At 40.5% G+C, this 23347-nt stretch overlaps 1 protein-coding gene across 1 annotated transcript; it reads left to right on the top strand.

Annotated features, from left to right (window-relative positions):
• The first annotated feature begins 1535 nt into the window (after positions 1-1535).
• Positions 1536-23139, top strand: mmp15b (matrix metallopeptidase 15b). Its single transcript, XM_060886185.1, has 10 exons — positions 1536-2236; positions 9654-9802; positions 10314-10436; positions 10525-10832; positions 13058-13219; positions 14357-14559; positions 16436-16574; positions 18188-18338; positions 18510-18628; positions 18951-23139. The coding sequence occupies exons 1-10, from the start codon at positions 2126-2128 to the stop codon at positions 19418-19420; spliced, it is 1935 nt and encodes a 644-aa protein (XP_060742168.1). The 5' UTR covers positions 1536-2125; the 3' UTR covers positions 19421-23139.
• Positions 23140-23347: the final 208 nt, after the last annotated feature.

A 23347-nucleotide genomic window follows, 5' to 3' on the forward strand; every position in this document is an offset into this window, starting at 1 on the left:
AGGGATAAGACATTTCGTATAGAGTGAACATAAGCTCCAATGAGTAATAATATAAAAAACAAACCACATACTTTTATAGGAAAATAATCAAAAACAAGGTGTTGTGATTGAAACAGTAACTATCTCTATTCTGTAACTGATTAATGTCCGATAACAGCATATCCGGATCGTATTCTGTTCAAAACAAGTCAAATCAAATGTCTTTATTTTCATTTCAACCATATATAGCTGGCACAGTTCACAGAGGAACAAAGCAATGTTCATCCAGGACACATTGTGCTGCACACAGCAACACAGAACATAAGATTCCACTTATATCTCAGTCATTCCCCAACAAGTCTGTGAAACAAATAAGTTCTTTTTTTTATCACTTACGTTATAACAGCACCAACCTTTATATTTTTTGTCTTGAAGTTAATAAAACAAATAATATGCCGATTGGGTTTCCAGTGAAATCCAGTTAAAGCACAAGTCCTGAAGAATTTCCTGGGGTAAAAACCTTACTGTTACATATCACTAATACTGGAGACTCCTTCCATGAATGTTAAATAAAAATCTTCACCATGTCAATAATAGGACAGTAGGACAGCAGAAACGACAATGCATCTTATTCATTTACGTCATTTAGCAGACGCGCTTATCCAGAGCGACTTACATTTTTATCTCATTTTTATACAACTGAGCAATTGAGGGTTAAGGGACTTTGCTCAGGGGCCCAGCAGTGGCAGCTTGATGGACGTAGGAATTGAACTCACAACGTTCCGATTGGTAGCTTAACCACTAGGCTACCACATCTTAGAAGCAAACAGTATGAAAAGTATAAAAAGATATAACACACAATAAGTAATAACAAAATATTGTCATTTTCTTGTCACTGTATTTTTGTTATTAAGTGGGTGAGATTTCATGAATTGACGGTAGTGATGTATGATTGCACTGTGAACGGTGAAGGGGGTGAATACCCACCGACATCCGCTGTTTGCGCCCCTCCTCCACACACACACACACACACACACACACACACGTACACACACATACACGCAGACACACACGCATACACACACACACGTACACACACATACACGCAGACACACACGCATACACACACACACACATACACGCGCACACACACACACACGTACACACACACACATACACACACACGTACACACACATACACACATACACGCACACACATACACACACATACATGCACGCACGCACACACACACACACACATACACGCACACACACACAGACAGACACACACACACACGTACACACACATACACGCAGACACACACACATACACGCACACACACAGACAGACACACACATACACACAGACACACACACACGTACACACACATACACACACGCGCACACACACACATACACACACACATACACGCACGCACGCACACACACACACACACACACACATACATACACGCACACACACGTGGGTGAGATCCTCGAGACCATCCTTGTCCTATCTTCCAGAAATTCTGGAATTTCGTTACCCGCGTATGCACGTGAGACATAACCAGCGGCGAACAGCTGTACCTACTCTTCTTTTTGAAGTGAACGGAACTGACGTCATGCACTTTATGTTTTCAAGTCGGGGGTATTGTGTGCGTGTGTTTGTGTGAGTATGAGTGTGTGCCCGGCTTGATCAGGAGAAGGCGGGATCCGGATCTCCGCGCGCACCTCGCACTGACGTTGCGCTTGGACGTTACTGTAACTAAGGCTTGTGCGTGGAATAAACACAGCGTGGACACACCCGCGGGATATGAGCCCCACGAAACTTGTGCCAGAGAAGAGGACCTCTTTGCGTTTTGGGTCCAACCCCTTACAACTCGACTACACCTATTGCCTCCGGGCATTTAAACCTCTAGAGTGTCAGCTCGCGCACAAGAAACGTTTTTAGCATTTAATACTGGGAGCAGAGGAAAGGACAAGAGACCAGAGGACAGTGCACAGCTTCAGGGCAATGCACCTTCTCTAGACTTTACACTGAAGGTCTTTTTGCAAGTTTTCAGCAAGGAGACTCGAGATCATTGAGACTCATCTGGGGATCTGGCATCCTACAAGATAAAAAAAATATTGATCCAGAATTGTCAACATGGCATCATTGTGGCATGTGATGCTCTGGAGATGGACACTAGTTCCTTCATTCCTGCTGTTTTTTCTGTGTGGGACGCTCACATTTGGAGATGATGAGTTCAATTCAGAGGTAACTCTTTCTGTTTCACAAGATTACTTCTCCACTTGTTTGGTTCTGTTCTGAAATATTTCTGTTTTGTCATGTTCTATGCAATCATCTGTGTGAACGAGTGCCTAATACCAACAGAATTGTTGCTTTGTGTGCTTGTATTTTTTCTATTAGATTATTTATTGATTGATTTATTTATTTATTTATTTTACAGTGTATAGACTGTGTACTCTCCATGTCCACTCAAGGGTGTTTTTTTTGTGCCCTTCAGGCAAATCTTTTCAGAAAACTGCATATGCTGTATCTGTAATTAGCTTATAATTAATAGGAAATATGTATTTAAAATTATTTATTAGTATATACTATAGACACAAAACCTGTTCCCTTGATGTTACCACCCCACCCACCCAGGCACAAGAACAAGTGCAGTTTGCTATCTTTATTTCTGAGAGCATAGAGCAATAAAAAGTGTATATGATTGTGCAATACAGTAACTAAGGAAAAGGAAGGCATGAAGGTATGCACTAAGTTTTGTTTGTCCATGTGTGAGGGAGATAATGTCTGGACTTTACCCCAAGCTGCACCCACTCATGCTCAGTCTTTTCACTATAGTGCTTTTCAACAACCAGTTCAACATTTACAAAGCATGTGTGTGTGTGTGTGTGGGTGTGTGTGTGTGTGTGTGTGTCTGTATCCTGTTTAGCCACACCTCTGCATCCATTTGTTTTGTCCTTTCTGTGTTTTCTGTCTTCACCGTGACAGAAACGTCTTGTCTGGAGGACACTTAGATGTTCCCGAAAGAGTATGATTATGAAATTGTCTTTAGTCATGTGTTCTGTTGCATTTATTTTTAATCACGGGTTTGGGAATAAATATTTTTGCAAACATCCAGCTAAAAAACTAGAAAATGTCTTGTATCTCATGGTGGTGGCGTGTGAAGTGTGGGATTGTTCATGGTCTACCACCCTGTACATAAGAGGACTAGTGTGGTTCGCTCCCTGTCATTAGTGGCCTGGCTCACAGGCAGGGGAACTGACAGGAATACACAACCTAGTCACTCCAAACTCCCACAAGTGTGCAGACATCACTGTGAAATTGATTCAGTCAGACAATTCATGAACTCCCAATGAATATCTACAAAAAATAGATTGTGACCGAAACACAAACACATCTTTTAGTTGACATCACTTTCCTGTACAGCACGTTGGTGAGCTTCAATTTGATAGTGACAGTGATGGAAGATGTCTTAAATAGTAGCTTGTGTCATACTCATACTAGACCTCTGTAATTTTTCCCCAGATGCCATGTATGGACTTCCTGCAATATGTTGGTTCTGTTTGCAATGGGATTATTGGCAGGAAGTGAATGAGGTTTATTAATAGGGACTTTTTCCAGGTGTGCGAACATCTTTATGAGCTGACGGTCTGCTTCCTATCAGAGTTATGATAGACGTGCACTTAGATAGCTGTCTAGCTGCTGGACGTGCACTTAGCCGCATTTATACATAAGTAATGCACTGAAAAAAAGCTTGGGACTTTTAGAAAATGGGGAAACATTTTTAACATTTATACATTATGGTATTTTTCAACTTTATATGATCACGTTCATCAGACAGAGACACACTACACTACGCTTACACTAGGGCAGGGTAATGTGATGATATGATATTGATAAAATTGACACAATGGGGGTTTTCTAAGTGTAATCAGCGTATTGTCTCTTTTCATATCCATTAATAGTTACTAAGAAATTAAAATGATTACTTGTTTAATTTTTCCATTTAATTCCTTGTTCAATTGAACTTTATTTTGGATAAATATGGAAACGAGTTTTTGAGCTTTATTTTTGGTTGCTCTTCTACTTTATACCATTTATCTAATAATAATTAATTCATCATAAATTTTGGGTACTGGTGTCAGTTTTCAATTATGAAATCTTTCTACGCAATTGTGTACATGGAATTGCTCAAAAACAAATCAGTTATGTTCCCCATCCTTGCTTCAGCATCTGTGTCTCTGAGCATGAACATGAAAATGCTTAAGGGTGCAATCAAGAAAGAATAAACATCTGAAGCTGATTATGTCAGATTGGGAAAGAGTGAACTTTTTCACATTGATTCAGACAAGCCCATTCAGGCCACAGTGCTAATTCTGTAGGGAAGTGGGTGAACACTGTAGAGAGCTGATCCATTCCGAGCAGCGTGTGTTGAGCAAGAAGTGCAGGATTGCCTCAGTGACTGAGGATCTTAAAGGAATTATAAAGATGTGCCTGTTTACTTAAGCTGCCATAATGTCAATTTGGCTCTGCTAACTAAACAAACATTGCCCTGATTAAGTCTCCTGACAATGCCACGCAGGTCAAGCTTTCAGGATGTGCTGACAACCCCAGCAGGACGAGTCATCCCACCATGTCTGGCTTGCACAAAGCTGTGGATCAGACAAACCAAAAACTGGGGGAGGAAAAGGACCAGCTTAAAAGCCGTGCTAGAGTTATGTGAAGACGTCTCCACTTTCTTGGCTCCTGGAGCATTAGTGAATTCTTGGGCCGTGTGGCTATTGTCATTTTCACATAACCCCTAAAGGTCACATCTAAAGATAGGCTTGTGTCTCAGCTGTGCTGTCCACATCTCTCAATAAGTAAGAGACTTGATTACAATCAGAATTAGCAGTTAAACAAAGACAGAATCTGCTTTGAAGTATTAACCTTTCCTTTATAAGTCGTCTTAAGCAACGTCCTTGTTACCAGATGAAGTCAAGTTCTTGGCTTGCGTTAGTGTTAGAAAGGGAAAGGCCAGGGCAATGGTGGCTGCGAGTCTGCTTCAGACCTGCTCATTTCTGCTGCATGGTGATTAGTGAATGCAACAGCTGTTTTCAGAATCCACAAACAGAAACAGAGAGGGATGATTTGGGCTGCAGGGCTCCCAGGCAGCTGAGGAGCAACAATGACATGTTTTGTCTTCGGCCGACTGTATCTGAGAGAGATGCACAATAAAGAGGGAGCAGTGAGAGATGTAGGCGGGCTGGGAGGGTTTATGAGGTCTGTAGTACACAGGGACCCGACTGTATCACTTCCTCAAGTCCAGTTTATGTAAATTTCTGCTGTTAACCCATACCTTGCCTTGCCATTCGCACTGGTTCAACCCAATGACCCTTGTTACCACTTTCAGTGTCTTTTTGGTTCATCTCCATCTCTGTCTGTTTATCTCCAATTCCATCAACTTATAATGGTCTTCAGAAGAGATGTTTCTTTAGACCGATTAAAATGACTGAAAAAAATGTAAATTTTTATTTTATAACTTTTAAAGCAGCTAACGATTGGACAGAACTGGATGGGTACAAAGATTAATTTTTCTCTATGCATCAAATCACTCTTTAGTTTATTTAATTGAATCAAAGCATTCTTAATGCCCAAAAATATCTTTTGACTCCTATTCTATGAATCAAACCCTCTAGAAATACACTACTCATACCAACATGAACATACAATGTAGGATTAAGGTTTATCAAGCTTTGAGTATCAGTCAATACCTGATAAACAATTTTGTTTGTATAGCACTTTTAACAACAGACATTGTCATAAAGTAGAATTATAGACATCCTCATAAAGTACTTGTAGCTTTGGAGTCCTGATGAACAAACAATAGTTGACCGCGGTGAAGAAAAAGTCCGTAAGAGGACATGAGGAAAATCGTGAAGAGAAACCAGACTCAAGTGGGAATCTGTCCTCTTCTGGGTGACACCAGAGAGTCTGACACTCTGCAAGCTTCTGTGGCCAAGTCACATGCATTATGATAGCATGTGTTAAGATAGACTGTGTTATGATTCCATTTGCGTGATCTGCGTAACGTCAGTCCGTATCACACACATTTTATTGCACAGTATGAAATAGTTGATCCAGCCAAAATATCAGTAAATCGGTGGTTCGTGTTTCACCTGGCTTGGTCTTTTATCCTCATGGCTAAATAAGTCTATGTTGTGTTGGTATTAAAGAACCGCCTCTTTACATTTGCTAAAAGCATGATCATATGTGGGATCAGGGACCGGTCTCACAATCTCCCAGCTTTGAAAGTTGTGTCATAGTGATAGTAGTGTCAGTTGTTGCTGGTCCTTGGCTCAGTATGAAGTCTGGCACTGCAATAACTTATTTATTTATTTATTTATTTTATTAAACTCTTTCTTCCTTCATGCTCCTTTTGCGTCTCTCTCTTGCGCTGTTTTTCCATGTTCCACTTGCTTTTTCACTTGATCTTGATTGCTCCCCTTCTCACTTAATGACCAGAAAGATGGCGTGCACCCAAGCCTCAGGAATAAAGGCGCTTTCCAGTCGTTACAGTTTTGGCTGACATTGTGCTGGACACACACACACACACACACACACACACATACACTGAATGAAAGTCATTTTACAGCACCCTGCTTTTGAAGGACCCGGTAATGCAAGTGACTCTTAAGGTCCTTTTGAAGGAATAACTGGCTCGCTGGCTCTCAGCTGCGGCTTGCTTTGTATGCACGGCAGAGGATCCTGTGATAGCACTGAAATGCATTCTCTACTTAAAAGCAGCCCTTTTTACATCTCCTTCTCAGAGCTGGAGTGCTGCCTTTATTCCACCTCCCTACCATAAATACCTATCAGAAATAATTCCCAGGGCTCTTGGGAGAGCCAGACAGAGAGGTGTGCTGAATAAAACCTGGGAATTAGTACTCTTTTATAAGCCAGCATGGAGTCAGTATCATTGGCTTCCCACTTGGCCAGCAGGAGCCCCACACCCTTAGGGCCATGTAGCTCTCACACAGAACTTATCCATGAAGCAAGGTGTGTCCCACACAGCGTGGCTATTCATCATTCCCCCCAAAACCCAACCCCAAATCACACAGAAAGCACAAGGAGAAAGGAGACAAGCTGCTCCTGCTGTTCTGAATAGTTACCAAACTGATATTTATAATACACACTTTCAGAAAAAAATAATTCGCTTCTGTACCTTTTACTGGGGTGGTACTTACTTTCAAGGGAATCTACTTACCTACATTCCTACCTACCTACCTTGTTCTAATTCCCTTATATCCATGTCTCAATGTGAAAGATACAGATTTGGTACTTAATATGTACCATTTGTAACCACAAGGTACAACAAGGAAAGGAACAAATTTGTAGGATTTTTTTTTTATAGTTCATTGTTTTACAAAAAAAAAAAAAAAAAACCTGATCCATTGTGAAACTACTCTAGATTCAATTATTTATTTGTATAGAGTTCCTGTCGTTTTTTTTTTGGGGGGTTGACACTATGATATTTGACCCAATTTTTCTTTCACAGACAAAAATGGAACATTAAAAAATTTCAAGATGTCATCAGTATAGATTGTTGGTCCTAGAACACATGATGGGATTTGAACACTGGTGTCCAATTGTGATTAAAGATTGTTGTTATTGATTGATGGCATCAGCCAAAGCTTGGCATTTTCTTGAATTGCGAATCTCTCATTAGAGGAGAGGCTCTTTATCAAATAATCTGACATGGAGGGCACAGATTATCTCATGGTCCATTACAGAATTGTAGAAGACTTAACTGGGATCATTTTGCATTCTGTGACAAGTAATTATCTTGACAAACTGCTGTAACGACGGGGGGGGTAAATCTGGTTTAATTAAGAAGTTGAACTTTATTTATGAGTTTAAAGACAGGACAGGCAAAGGTGCTTCCAGTATATTAGAACTAAAGCACTTTGAATACAAGTAAGAACAATGTGAATTAAATCAGACAAATCTATCTGGATGGAAAGCAACAGTTAAACAGACAGGCAGCCAGTCTGACTTGGTCTGTGCTGGGTTTTGTTTGAGGAAGGGGGAGAGGACGAGACGACTCCACACTCTAGAGGGCAGCTATGGGGGGTTTCCCTGCTGGCTGTGCCCAGAAACAGGGCCATCTATTCAGCTATCTACAAAACACAGAAGGGGTACAAAGGCCTGTCTCTTCTGGAGCCATGGTGAAGGAAAGCAAGTTCAGGCTAGATAACCATGCAGAAGCCCTGTTCCCAGTGCAGGAAAAGAGGGGTCATTATAAAGGAGGTGACCCCAAAAACCTCCCGAGTCCAGTGGGACATCTCCATTAACCTTGTGATAATTAAGGCTGGCTCATGCAGAGGTGGGACACAGGCCATAAAAATCACAAACTGAGTTTGAAGCAATGCACCTTTGTTGCTGCCCTGGTAGCCCCTCTGATTGGGTTTAGGTACAGCATTTTGGTGGCTAAAAGCTCCTTTACTTTTTTTTTTTTTTACCAATTCTAGTCTTTGGACTTCTTTTGAGAAAATGTTACATTAAAAATAGACTGAAGATATATTTTGGATATTCTGTATTTCAGAAAAAAAATATCATTTAACAAAAAGTAATGGAAAATAATTCAAACCCAAGAGCACTTTGAGAATGGTCACTTTGACAGAATAGTCCAGTGACTCAGTAGACAAGGAAACGCCTTTTTTGTATATTTACTTTTCCATTAGTTTGAAAAAAACTAGTTTTGTTTAATTAGTTTAAAAAAAAAGTAAATTGTGGTTTTAAACTTATACTGATTTATTGTTTGGTGTGTACTGTCATGAAGGTGGAAGTAATGAAAGCCAGAGATGTGTAACATAAACTCTATAAGTAGTTGTCAGTTGTTTGTACAGTTGTTGGTCGCTCTGATGTGTCCGGACACTGTTGTATGGAGGCAGGGCTGGCCCGGAAGGCCTGATTAGTATAACCACAGGGCAGGAATAATGACAAGGAAGTTTAATTATGTAATTTCACTAATTGTCTAATTGGGTCATGCCACCTACATTGCATTACAGAGTCAAATCAAGACTTTAATTCCACCATTATTTCCTATTATTACGATCACAAGACTATTTTTGCCATTGGGAACACAAACTGCCGCTTATGCATCTGGCTACAGTCGACCAGGCACCGAGTCATTACACCAAATGAACGGTCTAATCTCGAGGAAACCCATCTAGCAAGAGATTTTCTCCAGTTGTACTGGATATCCTATTAGTTAGCTTTATCATATTAATATACAGTTATCATTCACTGCAAACCGTTCAGCTGGACAATTGATCAATATGCACATGCACATTCTATAGAAGTATTTTTGTCTGGTGTTACATATTTGTAAAGCTGCATGTAAAACCACACACTGGCCTTCACTTTGGGTTCACTTGTAATATGACCTCCCCAGCTGGTGGTGGCTTTCCCTCAATCTGTAACCACTTCTGCCATGACATTATCATTCAATCTGGAGCTATATTAAATATCTCAGCATAACAGGTGTGGCACAATTTGACTCTGTAATACAGTCCTCTCACGCACAATCTGGACTGCTGCTGTTTCAAGCCATTAAAATCTGTGGCACTTAATCTCGATGATCGTTGTGGTGTTAAATTTCTCTCTGTTTGACTTTTGTCAGTCCTGGCTCCGGATGTATGGATACCTCCCTCAGGCAAGTAGGCAGATGTCCACTATGCGATCGGCTCAAATCCTGTCTAATGCCATCAGTGACATGCAGAGATTCTACAGCCTGGAGGTCACAGGAGTGATGGATCCAGTAACTATCGAGTAAGATTCTAACAGCTTTTATTACTGTAATAAAATTACTGTGCTGTTGGCTTGGCTACATAGGGTCCAATTCTTGTCTCTGGTGTTTCTCATAATTTTACCCCTAACCAGAGACAATCATTTACTAAAGTATTTACTAGAGCATTACTTCACAGCTCATGGACATTAAAACTAGAATTGGTTTAGCATGTCTGGCTGATGGAACCAAGAAAAATGGTCTAAAAGTAATAAATCAACTCTCACTTTGACTCATAAAGACATCAAAAGAACAGATGAAGCCCCTTATAAGTCAAGTCACTATGAATGTTTACTACATTTAAAAAAAATTCCATCTTATTATCTTTGAGGACATCTTAAAGGATCCATGTTGAAACCTATAACAGTGTTTAACTATTTAAAATGCTTTAAAATGTACCTTGACAGCTTAGAACCCGTGAGAAGCTCTTTTATCCTAGGACTGTATTAAACTTAGAATTGTCCCGGTTGACCTTTTCCATTCTTCCTCTTTCAGAGCCATGCAGAGGCCTCGCTGTGGGGTTCCAGATAAATTTGGTGGTCAAATCAAGACTAACGTTCGCAGGAAACGCTATGCCCTCACTGGCCACAAGTGGGACAATTCCCACTTGACCTTTAGGTATATATCTAGAAAAAATTCCATACTTTCTGAAATGTGAGAAAATGAACCCAATCCTGAGATTTTTTTTATTGTGATTCTCTTACAGTATACAGAACTATACTCCTAAGATTGGGGAGTACAACTCGTATGAAGCCATTCGTATGGCCTTCAAGGTGTGGGAGAAGGTAACACCTCTGACGTTCGAAGAAATTCCCTATCTGGAAGTCAAATATGGCCGGCGGAAGGAGCCTGACATCATGATCTTTTTTGCTACTGGTTACCACGGTGACAGCTCCCCATTTGATGGAGTGGGTGGCTTTTTGGCACATGCCTACTTCCCTGGTCCAGGGATGGGCGGTGACATGCACTTTGACTCAGAGGAGCCATGGACAATTGGAAATGAGAATTTGCAAGGTGAGTCAGTCCTTTTCTGAAATGCTTAAAAAGGTCCCTATAAACCATCTCAAAAGACCTCAACATTGTAATGTATGGTTACAAAATACAAGTGACCTTACAAAATCCACACAATTACCTTTAGTATAGTATAGTAGAGTCCACTACAACAATGTGCAGAATTATCATTCTGCCCATTTTATGACTTCTGATACATGCAAACAAATTTCCCCCTATTATTTAACCCATGTGAATGTGTTTAGTTTGTTTTATTCTCCAGGCTGGTTTCGTTTTTCTCTTTACTATGATGTCTATAAAATTAGAAAATAGCTGAATGACATCACAAGAGTTCCCACTGCCAGCTCCCACATGCTGTGAGTAAGAGAAAGGACGGACTTTATAAGCATTTCAGACTTGCTTACTCCTGACGCCTAAAGACTTGTGTATTCATTAGCCAGTTATTTTGTGCAGCACAGATGACCCGATTTCCATAAATCCATACTGGAAAATGGATATTTTTTGTGGTGGTAAAATCTCCCATGTGTGTGTGTGTGTGTGTGTGTGTGTGTGTGTGGTGTTTGTTGAAAACCATCAGAAATGCTCGTTTCAAGTAAGAAACAATAAGGGAACAATTTAATTCTGCCGTCCTGTTCAATGGTCAAGATTTGATTTTCCTCCAAAAGGTTTTGCATCTGACATGATCGTCAGGATTACATCACAAAGACGTCTCTGTCTTTCCCCTCCTCTTTCCTTCCTTCATTTGGAGTCACATGACAAAGATAAAGTCAGACGAAAAAATTCTTTGGCTGTGAGGACTTTACTGAATACTTGCTGTACCCAACATCTTGGAAGTACAGAACAGAGCTGAACTTTTGGTAATTAAGAGGTGCTGTCATGCTCTCAGGAAGTGAGATTCTTATCAGCAAGAATTTGAATTGGCTCAGCATAATTATCATTCATGGGGAAGCACTACACCATACTGTAGTACAACTTGGACATGGCTTCAAAAGGAGAGTATATTTAACATGTGATTAAAGTAGGCAGATTCCATCGGCTTTACTGCCCACAGGGTTTCTTTTGTGGCCAATCATCTCGGTCACTTTCACAGCTGTGCACCGTATTGTCTTGACAATGCATCATCGTTCTTGTTCCTTAGACAAAACCAGCTTTCAGTGGCAAATGTTTGACACACATCCGTGTCTACTGATCCTCAGTCTGTCAAAGACATCATTGATTTAGCAGCCTGTGGCCATTAGAACAGCCATTTAGCACTCCTCCTACATGTCGAAAGCCATTAGCTCTAATATCTTGGTGTCCCTGAAAATCCCTGAACAAGCAGCTCTTCAGTGAGCTCATAAGTCCTATAAAGACGCTTAACACTCAGATCACACTGATGAACATGGAGGAAGTAATTACTCATAGATTTTTTTTTTTTTTTCTAATATCACTGAGGAATCACAGAGACCCATTTGCTCCGAATTAGGTTCACAAATCAACCTGACAGCAGCAAAATGGAGATGGAATATGATTCAAGGCGGTCAGAGAGTGCACTGCCTTTATAGACTTTTCTATAAATCATTACTGTCTTCACCATCTGTGTACAATGTCATCTTACAAATGTCCTACATCAAAACCACACATACACACACACACATACACACACACAAACACACACACAAATGCCGGCATGCCTGAATAAGAACACAGGATGCTCCGTTCCAAACCATTACTCCTCTCTCTGAACTCCAGCAGCGTGCCGTTTCACCCGAGGTCACGAGGACAACTGAGGTCTTAAACAAAGAGCAGTTTGAGTGTCTCCCTGTTTTTAACACCACTCTGTAACTGAAAGGCAAACACTTAGCCCTAACCCAAACAGAAATCTTGCACTTCTGGTACAAGCACTCAGGTAGGAGGAGTTAGCTTTACTAGACCTCTCATCTGAGTAACATAAACTGCCTATACGGTTATAAAGGTGGACTTGAAATCTAATCTATCTTGTATCATGAATCTCAAACATATATATATAACTTAATAATAAGCTAATAATAGCTCCAAGTAAAGAATATTTTTAGCTGAGAGGCTTGTACTGCATCCATAAAGAGTCGTTGTGTCACAGTTAATCCTTTTATCATCTCTATAACACAGCAGTTTATTCCGGCTTATCAACACACACCAAATTGCATTTCATTAAATTGATTTAATTTATATCTCTTTATCCCTCCATCGATTTGTACCTTCCTTTGCAGGAAATGATCTGTTTCTGGTAGCAGTGCATGAGCTGGGTCATGCTCTAGGTCTGGAACACTCCAATAATCCTTTGGCTATTATGGCTCCCTTCTACCAATGGATGGACACAGAGAACTTCCAGCTTCCAGAGGACGACCTCAAAGGCATCCAGCAGATCTATGGTAATCGAAATTCAATATTTTGTTATGTCAGATCCATTAAAAGAAATGACTCCATCAGGTTCTCTAATGCAGGGGTTCTTAACTTCGTCTCTAGAGGACCACTGCCTTGAGGATTCCCCTGCCTCACCACACCATAATAAAATTTTCAGTATTTGGTAGAACCCCTTATCCAGAGCCACTTACATTTATCTGATTTATACAAATGAGCACTTAAGGGTTAATGGTCTTGCTCAAGGCCCAGCAGTGCAGCTAGGTGGTCCTGGGATTTGTACCCATTCCAATAAGTTGTCCAACCAAGCAGCCTGGACCACTGAGCAACTAGTTCCTTATGTACCTTATAAAGTCCATGCTCTAGATAGCATTTATCAAAGTCCTCACTTGGATCAGGTGGATCAGGAGCAAAGAAAGCTTGAATCTCAACAGAGCACTGAGCTTCCAGAGCTGGATTCTTTGGTTTGTTTATCTGGAGGAAGCTTTGTAAGTTAATGTAATACCTGTTTTGAAAGCCAGAACCATTATCCTAACCTCCTTTGCCCTAACTGTATCTCGTAGAGTTTACAAACTGCTAATATACTTCACCATAAGCTGGATCAGATGGGTATGGAAGAGGGAACGCTTGAAACTAGACAGAGTAGTGCAACTCCACAACTGGATTCTTTTGTTTATCTTTTGGTGGGTATCTGTGAAAGTACGTCTTTAGGAAGCTAGGACCATTAAACATCCTAGGAACCTTTGAACAAGCTTTAAGGATGTTTTTACTGTTTTCAACAGTAAAACACAACACCGTTTGATTTTGTAGTCACCACAGTTCATCTTATTGTCATTTGAACGGTTCCTCTTCATGCTGTTTAAAAGATGGTAGATTCTGTTTTATTGTAGTAGTGGTGATGCTGAGGGTAAAGTTCATTTGTGTTTGGGTGGCTTGACTTTGAAGCACAGATGTCTAGTAGGTCGTTGACATTTTCTGCATCAGTGTAAGTTTTAAGGAATCTGGTAGGGGTTTTGTTTCCACAGCATGCCATATACCCGCTGTGTTACCACAGCTCTAGGTCTGTTTCCCATCATTTCCCATCTGTTTATCCATTTTGTTAAAAGGTTTATTTAGGTTTATTGCATATTCTTGTCATTTTCCTGTAGGACCACCTAACAGTTCCCCAACTCAGGCTCTTCCTACTGTGACCCCTCGCCATCCCAACCAGCCTAAGACCCCACCAGGATCCCCACCACGTCGTCCAGACCGGCCACGCACCACTGACCGCCCGGATCAGTATGGCCCCAACATCTGCGAGGGCAACTTTGATACGGTCACTGTGCTCCGTGGAGAGATGTTTGTTTTCAAAGTAAGTTGGAGTCACTGAAATGTGTTACACAAATACTCTGAGTCTATGCTTATTGTGTGTTTGTGTGTAAGAATGAGTCTGATGTTGTTAATCTAGTGTGTAATATGATCTGACAAGCATACAGTAAGTTGTTAGCCGGTTAAGCAGCAAGGAAATTGGGTGAAAAATGAGACCCTGTGCTCCCAGTAGGACTTTGCTAGTCCTCTTCCACTGTCTCTAAATTCTCAGAGTAATAGCTCAAAAAGATTGCTGGGTTCCATCTGTTCCAGCTGCACCTGAGGACCAGGCAGAGGCTTCAGGCCTGTTCTCAATAAGCCTCCAGAGGTCTTGTGGCCTATAAAACCCCAATCCTGGACTCAGTTATGGGCCATAAAAGACTAGTTCATGTATCCTTGGGCTCTGGATTTGATCAGGAGAGCCACAGGATACAGGGAGACGTTATGGCCTTGATCTGAACGCATAACCGGAGCTAAGCTGTTCTGGGGCTTTAGCTGAGGATTCATCTGCTGTTTTGGATGTTCTTGGGTCAGATCATGTTATCCATCATGTGATTTTTTTTTTTCCCCCTCTTTATGAAAAAAGCTGCTATCTTATTTTGTCAGGCTGTCTTCCTCATACCTTTCCCTTATAATTAGAATGGCAAGGATTAGTACATATGATCTTCTCTTTTTGTTTATAGAGTTCTCTCTTCTTTTTTGTTCTTTTTGCGAGTCTGTTACAGTATTAAGAGTATTTCTTCTGTCGCTATAGATTAAACAGTGCAGGCATTTTAAAGTAATTTTTTCACAAATAAATTCTGCACTTCTTAGATTGATTCTGATCTTTTTGGTCAGTCAGGAAGTCCTGCTGTTTGTTCTTAACATTAAGTAGTTATGTTAGATGGCTGTTGTATGAGTCTCAGTCCAAATCCAACTCCATCATCTGTTCTTAGCTTAGCATCATATAAAGAAATGTGAGGAAAATCCCCCTATAAAGGTTTGTGTGATTTCCTGCGGCATTAAGCTTCTAACACGTTTTCTCCTTTACATAATTAGCCTTTTATAAGGCCAGTAACACAAATGAAAGCTGGTATCCAACATGTGACCAGCCAAACCAAAACCTAATTTAACATAATATTCCAGCCGATTTCTAAAAGCCGATTTGTTATTTTGCAGTTGGCTATGACTTGGTTCTGATCTCTTGTACTGGATTTAGATGAGTTTGACCAGCTGAGTTACATTTGCAAAGCTCAGTGTAGATTTGCAAAAGATATGAATGCAAGGAGGATAGATCATTTACTGTTTACACTTAATAAAACACAGATCTGTGCTTTCAGCCAGCCTCGGAAGGGAGTTCTACTGTGAAGTGTATTTTATGGGTGAAAAGTGTCTTGGAGAGCTGTGTTTGGAAAGAAAGAAGTGTTGTCTGGTCTCATGGAAGGATGGGTTAAATTTAGATCCTGCTAGCTGAAAGCTTGGCTGTAAATTTAGGAGTATTAACTTGCTTGGTGGTGTGGGTCATGAGTGTGTAGCCTGTTATCTTTAGATTAATGTGCTGAACAGGTAGACAGTTTTTGAGTTTATATTTTACTTATTTAGTTTATTCATTCAGTGAATGCATGCAAGGAAATCTTTAGCTGCTGCATTTCAAGGTCGTCTTGCTAAGACCTTTTGTTTGTTTGTTTTAATGTAGGTATTTCAACAAGGAAATTCCATGTGCTATTCCTTCACTGTTTGGAGAGCAACTAGCTGTTGCTTGGGATACACAATCTATAACCCAACCATGTGTCAGATTTGGAAATACAGCAGTGTTTAGCAGTGGAGGCTGAGAGGACCTTTAATAAGCACAGAGAAAAACTTAATAAACATTCTCTGTTGTAATGTTTTTGCTCCTCTAGGGTCGCTGGTTCTGGAGGGTCCGAAGAAACCGAGTACTGGATAACTACCCCATGCCCATTGGCCACTTTTGGAGAGGCCTTCCAGGAGATATTGATGCAGCATATGAGAGACACGATGGCAGATTTGTCTTTTTCAAAGGTATGTTTTTGCCTCTCTAGGTTCATGCTATGGAAAAGCCTATTTTGGGTGTGTGTATGCATTTTTATGTATATAGAAAACTTGCCAATTTGTTGCCAGTTTGTCAGGGGGAAGTCGTGGCCTAATGGTAAGTGAGTCTGACTCCTAACCCTAAGGTTGCGGGTTCGAGTCTCAGGCCGGCAATACCACGACTGAGGTGCCCTTGAGCAAGTCACCGAACCCCCCCAACTGCTCCCTGGGCGCCGCAGCATAAATGGCTGCCCACTGCTCCGGGTGTGTGTGTGTGTTCACGGTGTGTGTGTGCACTTTGGATCGGTTAAATGCAGAGAACAAATTCTGGGTATGGGTCTGTATATCACATCACTTTCATACTTAATGGAGGATTATTTCCTGACAGCTCCATTGGATTTTGTCTTTTAGTAAAGAAACTGGTTTCCCTTAGTAACTATTCATTTTTGTCTGATGAATTTTACAGGTATAGTTGGTGAAAGGAATAAAAGTTCCCTAAGAAGTGAAGCCCCCAGTTAGGACACTGTCAGAATTTTATTGCAGTGTCCAAGTAACTTATAGATTGGTACTAAAATCCTTATGAGAGTGCTTTAGTTATTGCCGCTTTACCTCTTGTTGCCCTTAACAGTTGCCTGGGCAGCAAAGCACTGGTACAAACAGTGAAATGTTTAACTTACTTTTGCATTGTGCTCTTATGTTTTTTTATTACTTCATTAAGCTGAAATCGAAAAACGGCTTTGGCAGTAGCTTTGCCTTAACTGATTTTCCTGCAATCTGCACTTGTAGACAAGAACTTTTCTATTTAAACTTCCTGTATAGTAATTTATGACTACTTTTTTTGGTACTCCTCTTGTCCTGTGGACCACTGTGGTCAAGATAAAGTCTTTTCTATTTAAACTTCCTGTATAGTAATTTATGACTACTTTTTTTGGTACTCTACTTGTCCTGTGGACCACTGTGGTCAAGATAAAGTTATGATCAATTTCAATGATAAACAAAAAAGGGGGAAGGATGTTGGGGAGAGAAGGAACTAGAGTGAGTGTGAATTTTTTTTCTGAAAAGAAATTTGGAAAACATCTGTAGGCCAAGTGATGTCATTGGCAAGGTCTTCTTACGTTTGGACGCTTGCCATTGGAAAGAAACCGGGGGACCAAAAAACTTGGACGGCAAGAACTGTTATATTTGAGGCGCGGCTGTTGCATCAGCCAGTGGTTCCTCCAGATGCTGACTGCAGAGTTTGCAATTTTTCAGAATGAGAATCCTCGTTGGTGGATGGTGCCACTGTGTCTGCCATACTTTAAAATAATATTAAAAACACTACAGCTTGATTGTTTAATCACCTCTGATTTCGAGTAGTGTTCTGTTCTGTCATCTAGATTTTTTAATCAAACCCAAACTGCTGCTGATTCTTTCTGTGTTGTCATCTGCTTTGGTTATTTTTGTTTGCAGCATGGTAATATGGTAATGAAAAATGGGAGTTTCTGCAGGTTTTCCTAAGTGATTGCATAAGTAAGGCAGAGGGAATTTCCTTTTGTTTTCTTGCATATTTATGTTTTTCCATTCTCACCACATCTTGTTGTTCTCCTCTTCCCTGATCTGTTCAGGGGAACGGTTCTGGGTTTTCCGGGAGGCGAACCTGGAGCCGGGCTATCCTCAGGAGCTGGTAGATTATGGCCGGGACATTCCTTATGACAAGATAGAGACAGCAATCTGGTGGGAACCTTCAGGCTACACCTACCTATTTAAGGGAGACCGGTAAGCAGTAGGTCCTGTCTGTGGTCAACTTTCATTGTTTAATATAACTACTAATGTATAAATATATATTTATATTACTTTATTAAACGCATTTAGAGTATCTCAAATGATTCCAATAAGCTTAAAGTACCCAGTAAGCAGTTGGTGTATTTGCTAATTCCTTCCTTTTAGGTACTGGCGTTTTAATGAGCAGTCACGCTCAGTGGACCGAGACTACCCTAAACCAATCAGTGTTTGGGATACGTCAGTACCCGTATCTCCTAAGGGAGCTTTCCTCGGGGATGATGGAGGTGAGTGGTGGGGCAGGAGGTGTAGGAAAATGTCAGAAACCTCAATCTAGTGAAGAGGGAAAGAGGTGGGGGACAAATGGGATCAGGGAAATTAGCTGAGAGTGAGGGAAAGAATGACATCACTGCAAGAAAAAGATTCTCTGCCTTTGTCCTGTCTGGTCTCTTGTACATGAAAATTGAAAACATTAGCACTAAGATTCAGTTTTCATTCATTTGCAATTTATCTTTTCTGATCCAATTTGGCAAATAATATCAAATAGATGTGATAAGCTCCTGTTTCCTTGCTGTATGCCTTTGTTTAACTTCCTGTTTCCCTCTGCAGCTTACACATACTTCTACAAAGGCAGCAAGTATTGGAAATTTGATAACCACCGGATGAAGAGTGAGCCTGGATATCCCAAATCCATTTTAAGAGACTTCATGGGTTGCAACGTCGACCTGGATCCCGACCGAGATACAGACGTAGACCCAGGACGGAAGTGGCCTGACAGACCGCCCTTCAACCCGGACGCAGGCCGAGACAAGGACAAGGAGAAAAAAAAGGACAAGGATCAAGATCGCACCAACGACGTGGACACCAAGGACACGACGGAAAAAGAGACGAACGACGTGGACGTGGTGCTGAAGATAGACGAAACAGAACGCACCATGATGATCATCATGGTGACTGTGCCGCTGGTTCTGGTGCTGTGCATCCTGGTGCTGATCTATGCCATCATCAACACACTGCAGAGGAAAGGGGCACCCAAGTACTTTGTGCACTGCAAGCGATCCCTGCAGGACTGGGTTTAACTTGGACTCTTAGGTTCCAACTCTGACCTCTGAACCCTTGACCTCGCTTCCCTTTCATCCATGTCGTTTTTCATCTTCCTAATATATTTACATTGCACACACACACACACACACACCCCTTATACTCTGTTATCCCATGGTGCTGTCCTAATGCATTGACTGTAGTCTATTTATATGAGAGTTTGCACATTTGTTATTGTTATTTTCTTTCAATTCATTTCATTTTGTTTTTCCCCCTCTCTTTTAATTCAATTGTACACATTTCTTTTTTATCTCTGAAGAAGAAAAAAATTTCATTTTGCTATAAGAAACTGCCATACAGGTTAGGATGCATACTCTGGATGTGAAAAATACAAGAGAAATGCAAAAATGCAGTGCAAAAAAAAAAAAGGGAAGGAAAGGTGTGAGATCTAAATAACTGCTCCCTTTTACTCAGGATTCAGCCATCATCTGTTAACTGAGTTGAGAAGCCAAGCGGGGAAAAAACCCTGTTGTATAAAACAATTCGTTTTTAACACGGCTGGTCATATACAGCTCTACTTGAGGCACGCTTGCCAATGATGAAGAAAATCCCATGTGTTTTATTGCCTTAGTAAAAGCACCCATGCTTTTGTTTTAACAAAGGTGCCTTGGTCTCGCCAGCCAAAAACCTTCCTGTAGTTTTACTCCTATAGGAGGATCCCCTTGATCTCCCTCACGTGTTGCTTTCTCTATGATCTTAAGATATAGTTTGACCACAATATTTTAATGTTAGAGGAGTGTAGCTCACATGGTGCTTTTCCTTTAGGACAAAACAAGGCAGCGTACTGTGAAACCACACTGCAGGGGGACGGGAGGGAACATTTGAGGTACTGGATGCTGAAGGAGGTCGTTTGTTATTTTTTTTGTTTTTTTTGGTGATCTAGGAACCATTAGCCAAGTGTAGGCTTGCTTTAAACAATATAATCAAACGCATACACAAAAAAAGGCTTATAAAAAACACCACTAGTATACTGTATACCACTTGAGAGGACCAATTGAAAAATAAATATAAGGTATTTGCGTTTCTCGAGCTGCAGTCATAATTAAAGGCCTTGCTGGGCCTCTTTCTCTGCCCTGTTACAGGCTGTTAGATAATCCTCTCATTTTAAAAACAGCAGGTGGGCCAAAACATTGCTAACCTCCCACCAGGGTAACATGAGGCCTTCTGCACCTAAGAAATCCTACTCTGATCTGCTGAAGCATGTAGAGAGCACGAGTAAGCAACAGAGAAGTAGAGAGAGAGAGAGAGAGAGAGAGAGAGAGAAATGTGTGATAGTTCAAAGGGATGTTGTTCAGCTCTGGAAACCTTATCTGCCATTGGAAGAAGCTTACAGTGTTTTGCTACAGAGACAACTTTACTATGTACACATTTCAAGGGTGGTGCAGAGAAGCCTGGGCTGTGAGTATATCCTCCTGAGGCCAGCAAGGAAGAGTACGGAGCAGATCCTCATATGGGAGCAGGCTGGCATATGTTCATGGCATCTACTCTGCCACTGGTTATTTCTGAACCACATATTTTTGAATGGGAAACAGGATCTGCTGCTGGCATTCGGTCTCCGTCCGTTCAGCAGTCATGAGCTGGATCTGGATTTGACATATCGCTTGCACTCCTCAAGATTCAAACTGAAATTGATTTTGATAGAAGGTTGAGCAGCATGTGATTGTTTTAAATTGAAAACTTTTACCAGAAAGCGATTTGCTTAGCATAACCTCAAAGCAGCAATTCTCTTTAATTCATTCATTGCACTTTTTTTCCCCCCCTCTTTTCTTTTTTTTTGAGAAACAAAGCAGCTCTGTGCCAGGTTAGAAAGTTTCCGTGTTCACAAAGGCACAGAGGATGGCGTAGATTAGAGAAGGAAAGTGAGTGGTACTATAAATATTGCCTTGTCGGGCAAGGTTGACTCGTGACCACTTTCATAAATATTATGGAGAGACTAGAGGAGACGGAGGACAGTCATGACTTGAATGCCGTCGCTGATGGAGGCCGTTCAGCTCCCTTGCCAGGCAGTACCCTTCCCCCTCCATTTGAAGAGAGAGTTAATCAGAGATAAAAGCTGTTCCTCCTCTCCTCTCCTCTCCTCTCGTCTCTCCTCCGTCCCCTCCTCCTCAGATCAATGAAGAATATACAAACAGGGCTGATGGGGATCCAGAATTCAAGTCTTCACTCTCAACCCCAACGTGCTCCCATCTTAACAGGCGTTTACTTGCTGCTCCGCACCTTTTGTGGCCTTGCTTCGAAAGACCTTTTGGCTGTTTTGGTGTCCTAGCTGATTAATGTTATCTTTGTGTTTGCTTAGGCAATCGAAACCAAATGCTCTGTCAAGGCCTTTTAAAGTGAACTTGTCCAGTAAACACACTGCTCGTGTGAACGGTTCACAGAAGAAAGGCTCGCTTTAGATCTTTAACCTTTAATCACACATCTTTCCTGAAGCTAGACCTAGCTGCAGGAGTACACTGAGCATGATCTGAATCCTTAATCATTTACATGGTGGAGATGAAACAAGACTGATTATGCTGGAGAATAGCTAATAGATAATCAAAGCTGCACACACATCTGTGTAATGAGAATGTTAGTATCCATGCTTCATTCTCCCACTCATGTCAACTCCTGTAGTTAGGCACAAATAACAATGGACCCTCTTACTTCAGGCATTATTGTCCTGCATAGTACTTATTCTGGCCAACAGGAAGAAAGTCTGGGCTTTAGGCCAAATCCAGGAAGCACCCTCCCACTATCACTCACTCTTGCATAGCATTCTTAAAGTCATTGTGGGTTTTAGTAAAATATTTCCTGAAGTTGCAGCTCAGTGATTTTGTTTATAAGCTTTTTTTTTTGTATTTTTTATTTTTTTTTTTTATTTTTAATTTTGCAGCATTATATTTCTATATTTCTGCAAAACGGATCTCCACAAAATAACACCATTTAAAGTCTGTCACATTTTTCTCACTCTGTCTTCTGATTTCTGCATGAAACATGAGTAGATCTCTGTTATTCATCTGTCCTGCTCATTTCTTTAATCCCATACTGTAATTGCTAATCAGAAAAAAAAAAAAAAATAATCGTCGGAAATCTGTCATATTTTAACTGTAGCCTTGACAGTGTCAGGATTTTAGTCAGTATTAGGCCATTTGTGTCTGGACTGAGAATAATTTACAATAGTTGTTAATCTAAACATTGACAGTACGTCTGTTCCTCTATCACTGTATCGCAAAGCATCTCACTTTACCCCATGAGCCAAGTGTCATGCCTTTTAACAAAGCAAATCCATGCACAGACTGAAAAATTAATCAAATCAGGTAAAGACATAAACGGCTCACTCGTGTTGCTAAAGCAATGTCATGACAATGTTGTGCAACTTATATTGTGCTGCAATTATTTTTGGAAAAAAAAAACCTCATGTTTATTAATAATGATTAAATGTATGATACTATTTTTGTGGTTTCGGTTCAATTGATTGATTTCCTGTTCAATTGATCGATATCTTATTTGAACTTAATTGGTTGTTTTTGAAATTGTAAATATTGTAGGACTTTTTTACGTTGTTAATAACATTCCGGTTTTGTGTTTTTATTTTGTTTTCCGATGTAGAAACTGAAGATTTTATACATTTGTGTTGTTTGTTGATCACATCTGTTGAGTGTCTCTAATGATCCATGCTGGACATGTAAACAATAATAAATAAATGATCTGAATATGACATACAGTCTGGTTTTAGTTTTCTTGGTTTTATTACTTTTGTGTTGAACGCAGTTTTCTCCATAGTAATTAACGATAAAGGGATTTGACTACCTCATATACAATGGATAAAGAAAGTCTACACACTTAAAATGGCACACTTTGTAATGCAAAACTTTGTAATCCACCTTCAGTGTGGAAAACTGCAGAAAAAGTAAGTTGGGAGTGTG

This window comes from Tachysurus vachellii, chromosome 1, assembly GCF_030014155.1.
Source record: "Tachysurus vachellii isolate PV-2020 chromosome 1, HZAU_Pvac_v1, whole genome shotgun sequence".
Lineage (NCBI taxonomy): Eukaryota > Metazoa > Chordata > Actinopteri > Siluriformes > Bagridae > Tachysurus > Tachysurus vachellii.

What these genes read in the sequence shown, in the direction of transcription:
- mmp15b (XM_060886185.1), top strand. Translation starts at nt 2,126, where the DNA reads ATGGCATCATTGTGGCATGTGATGCTCTGGAGATGGACACTAGTTCCT. An exon ending in TGGAAATGAGAATTTGCAAG is followed by an intron (nt 10,833 to 13,057) that starts GTGAGTCAGTCC and finishes CTTCCTTTGCAG; the next exon opens with GAAATGATCTGTTTCTGGTA. An exon ending in AGGCATCCAGCAGATCTATG is followed by an intron (nt 13,220 to 14,356) that starts GTAATCGAAATT and finishes ATTTTCCTGTAG; the next exon opens with GACCACCTAACAGTTCCCCA.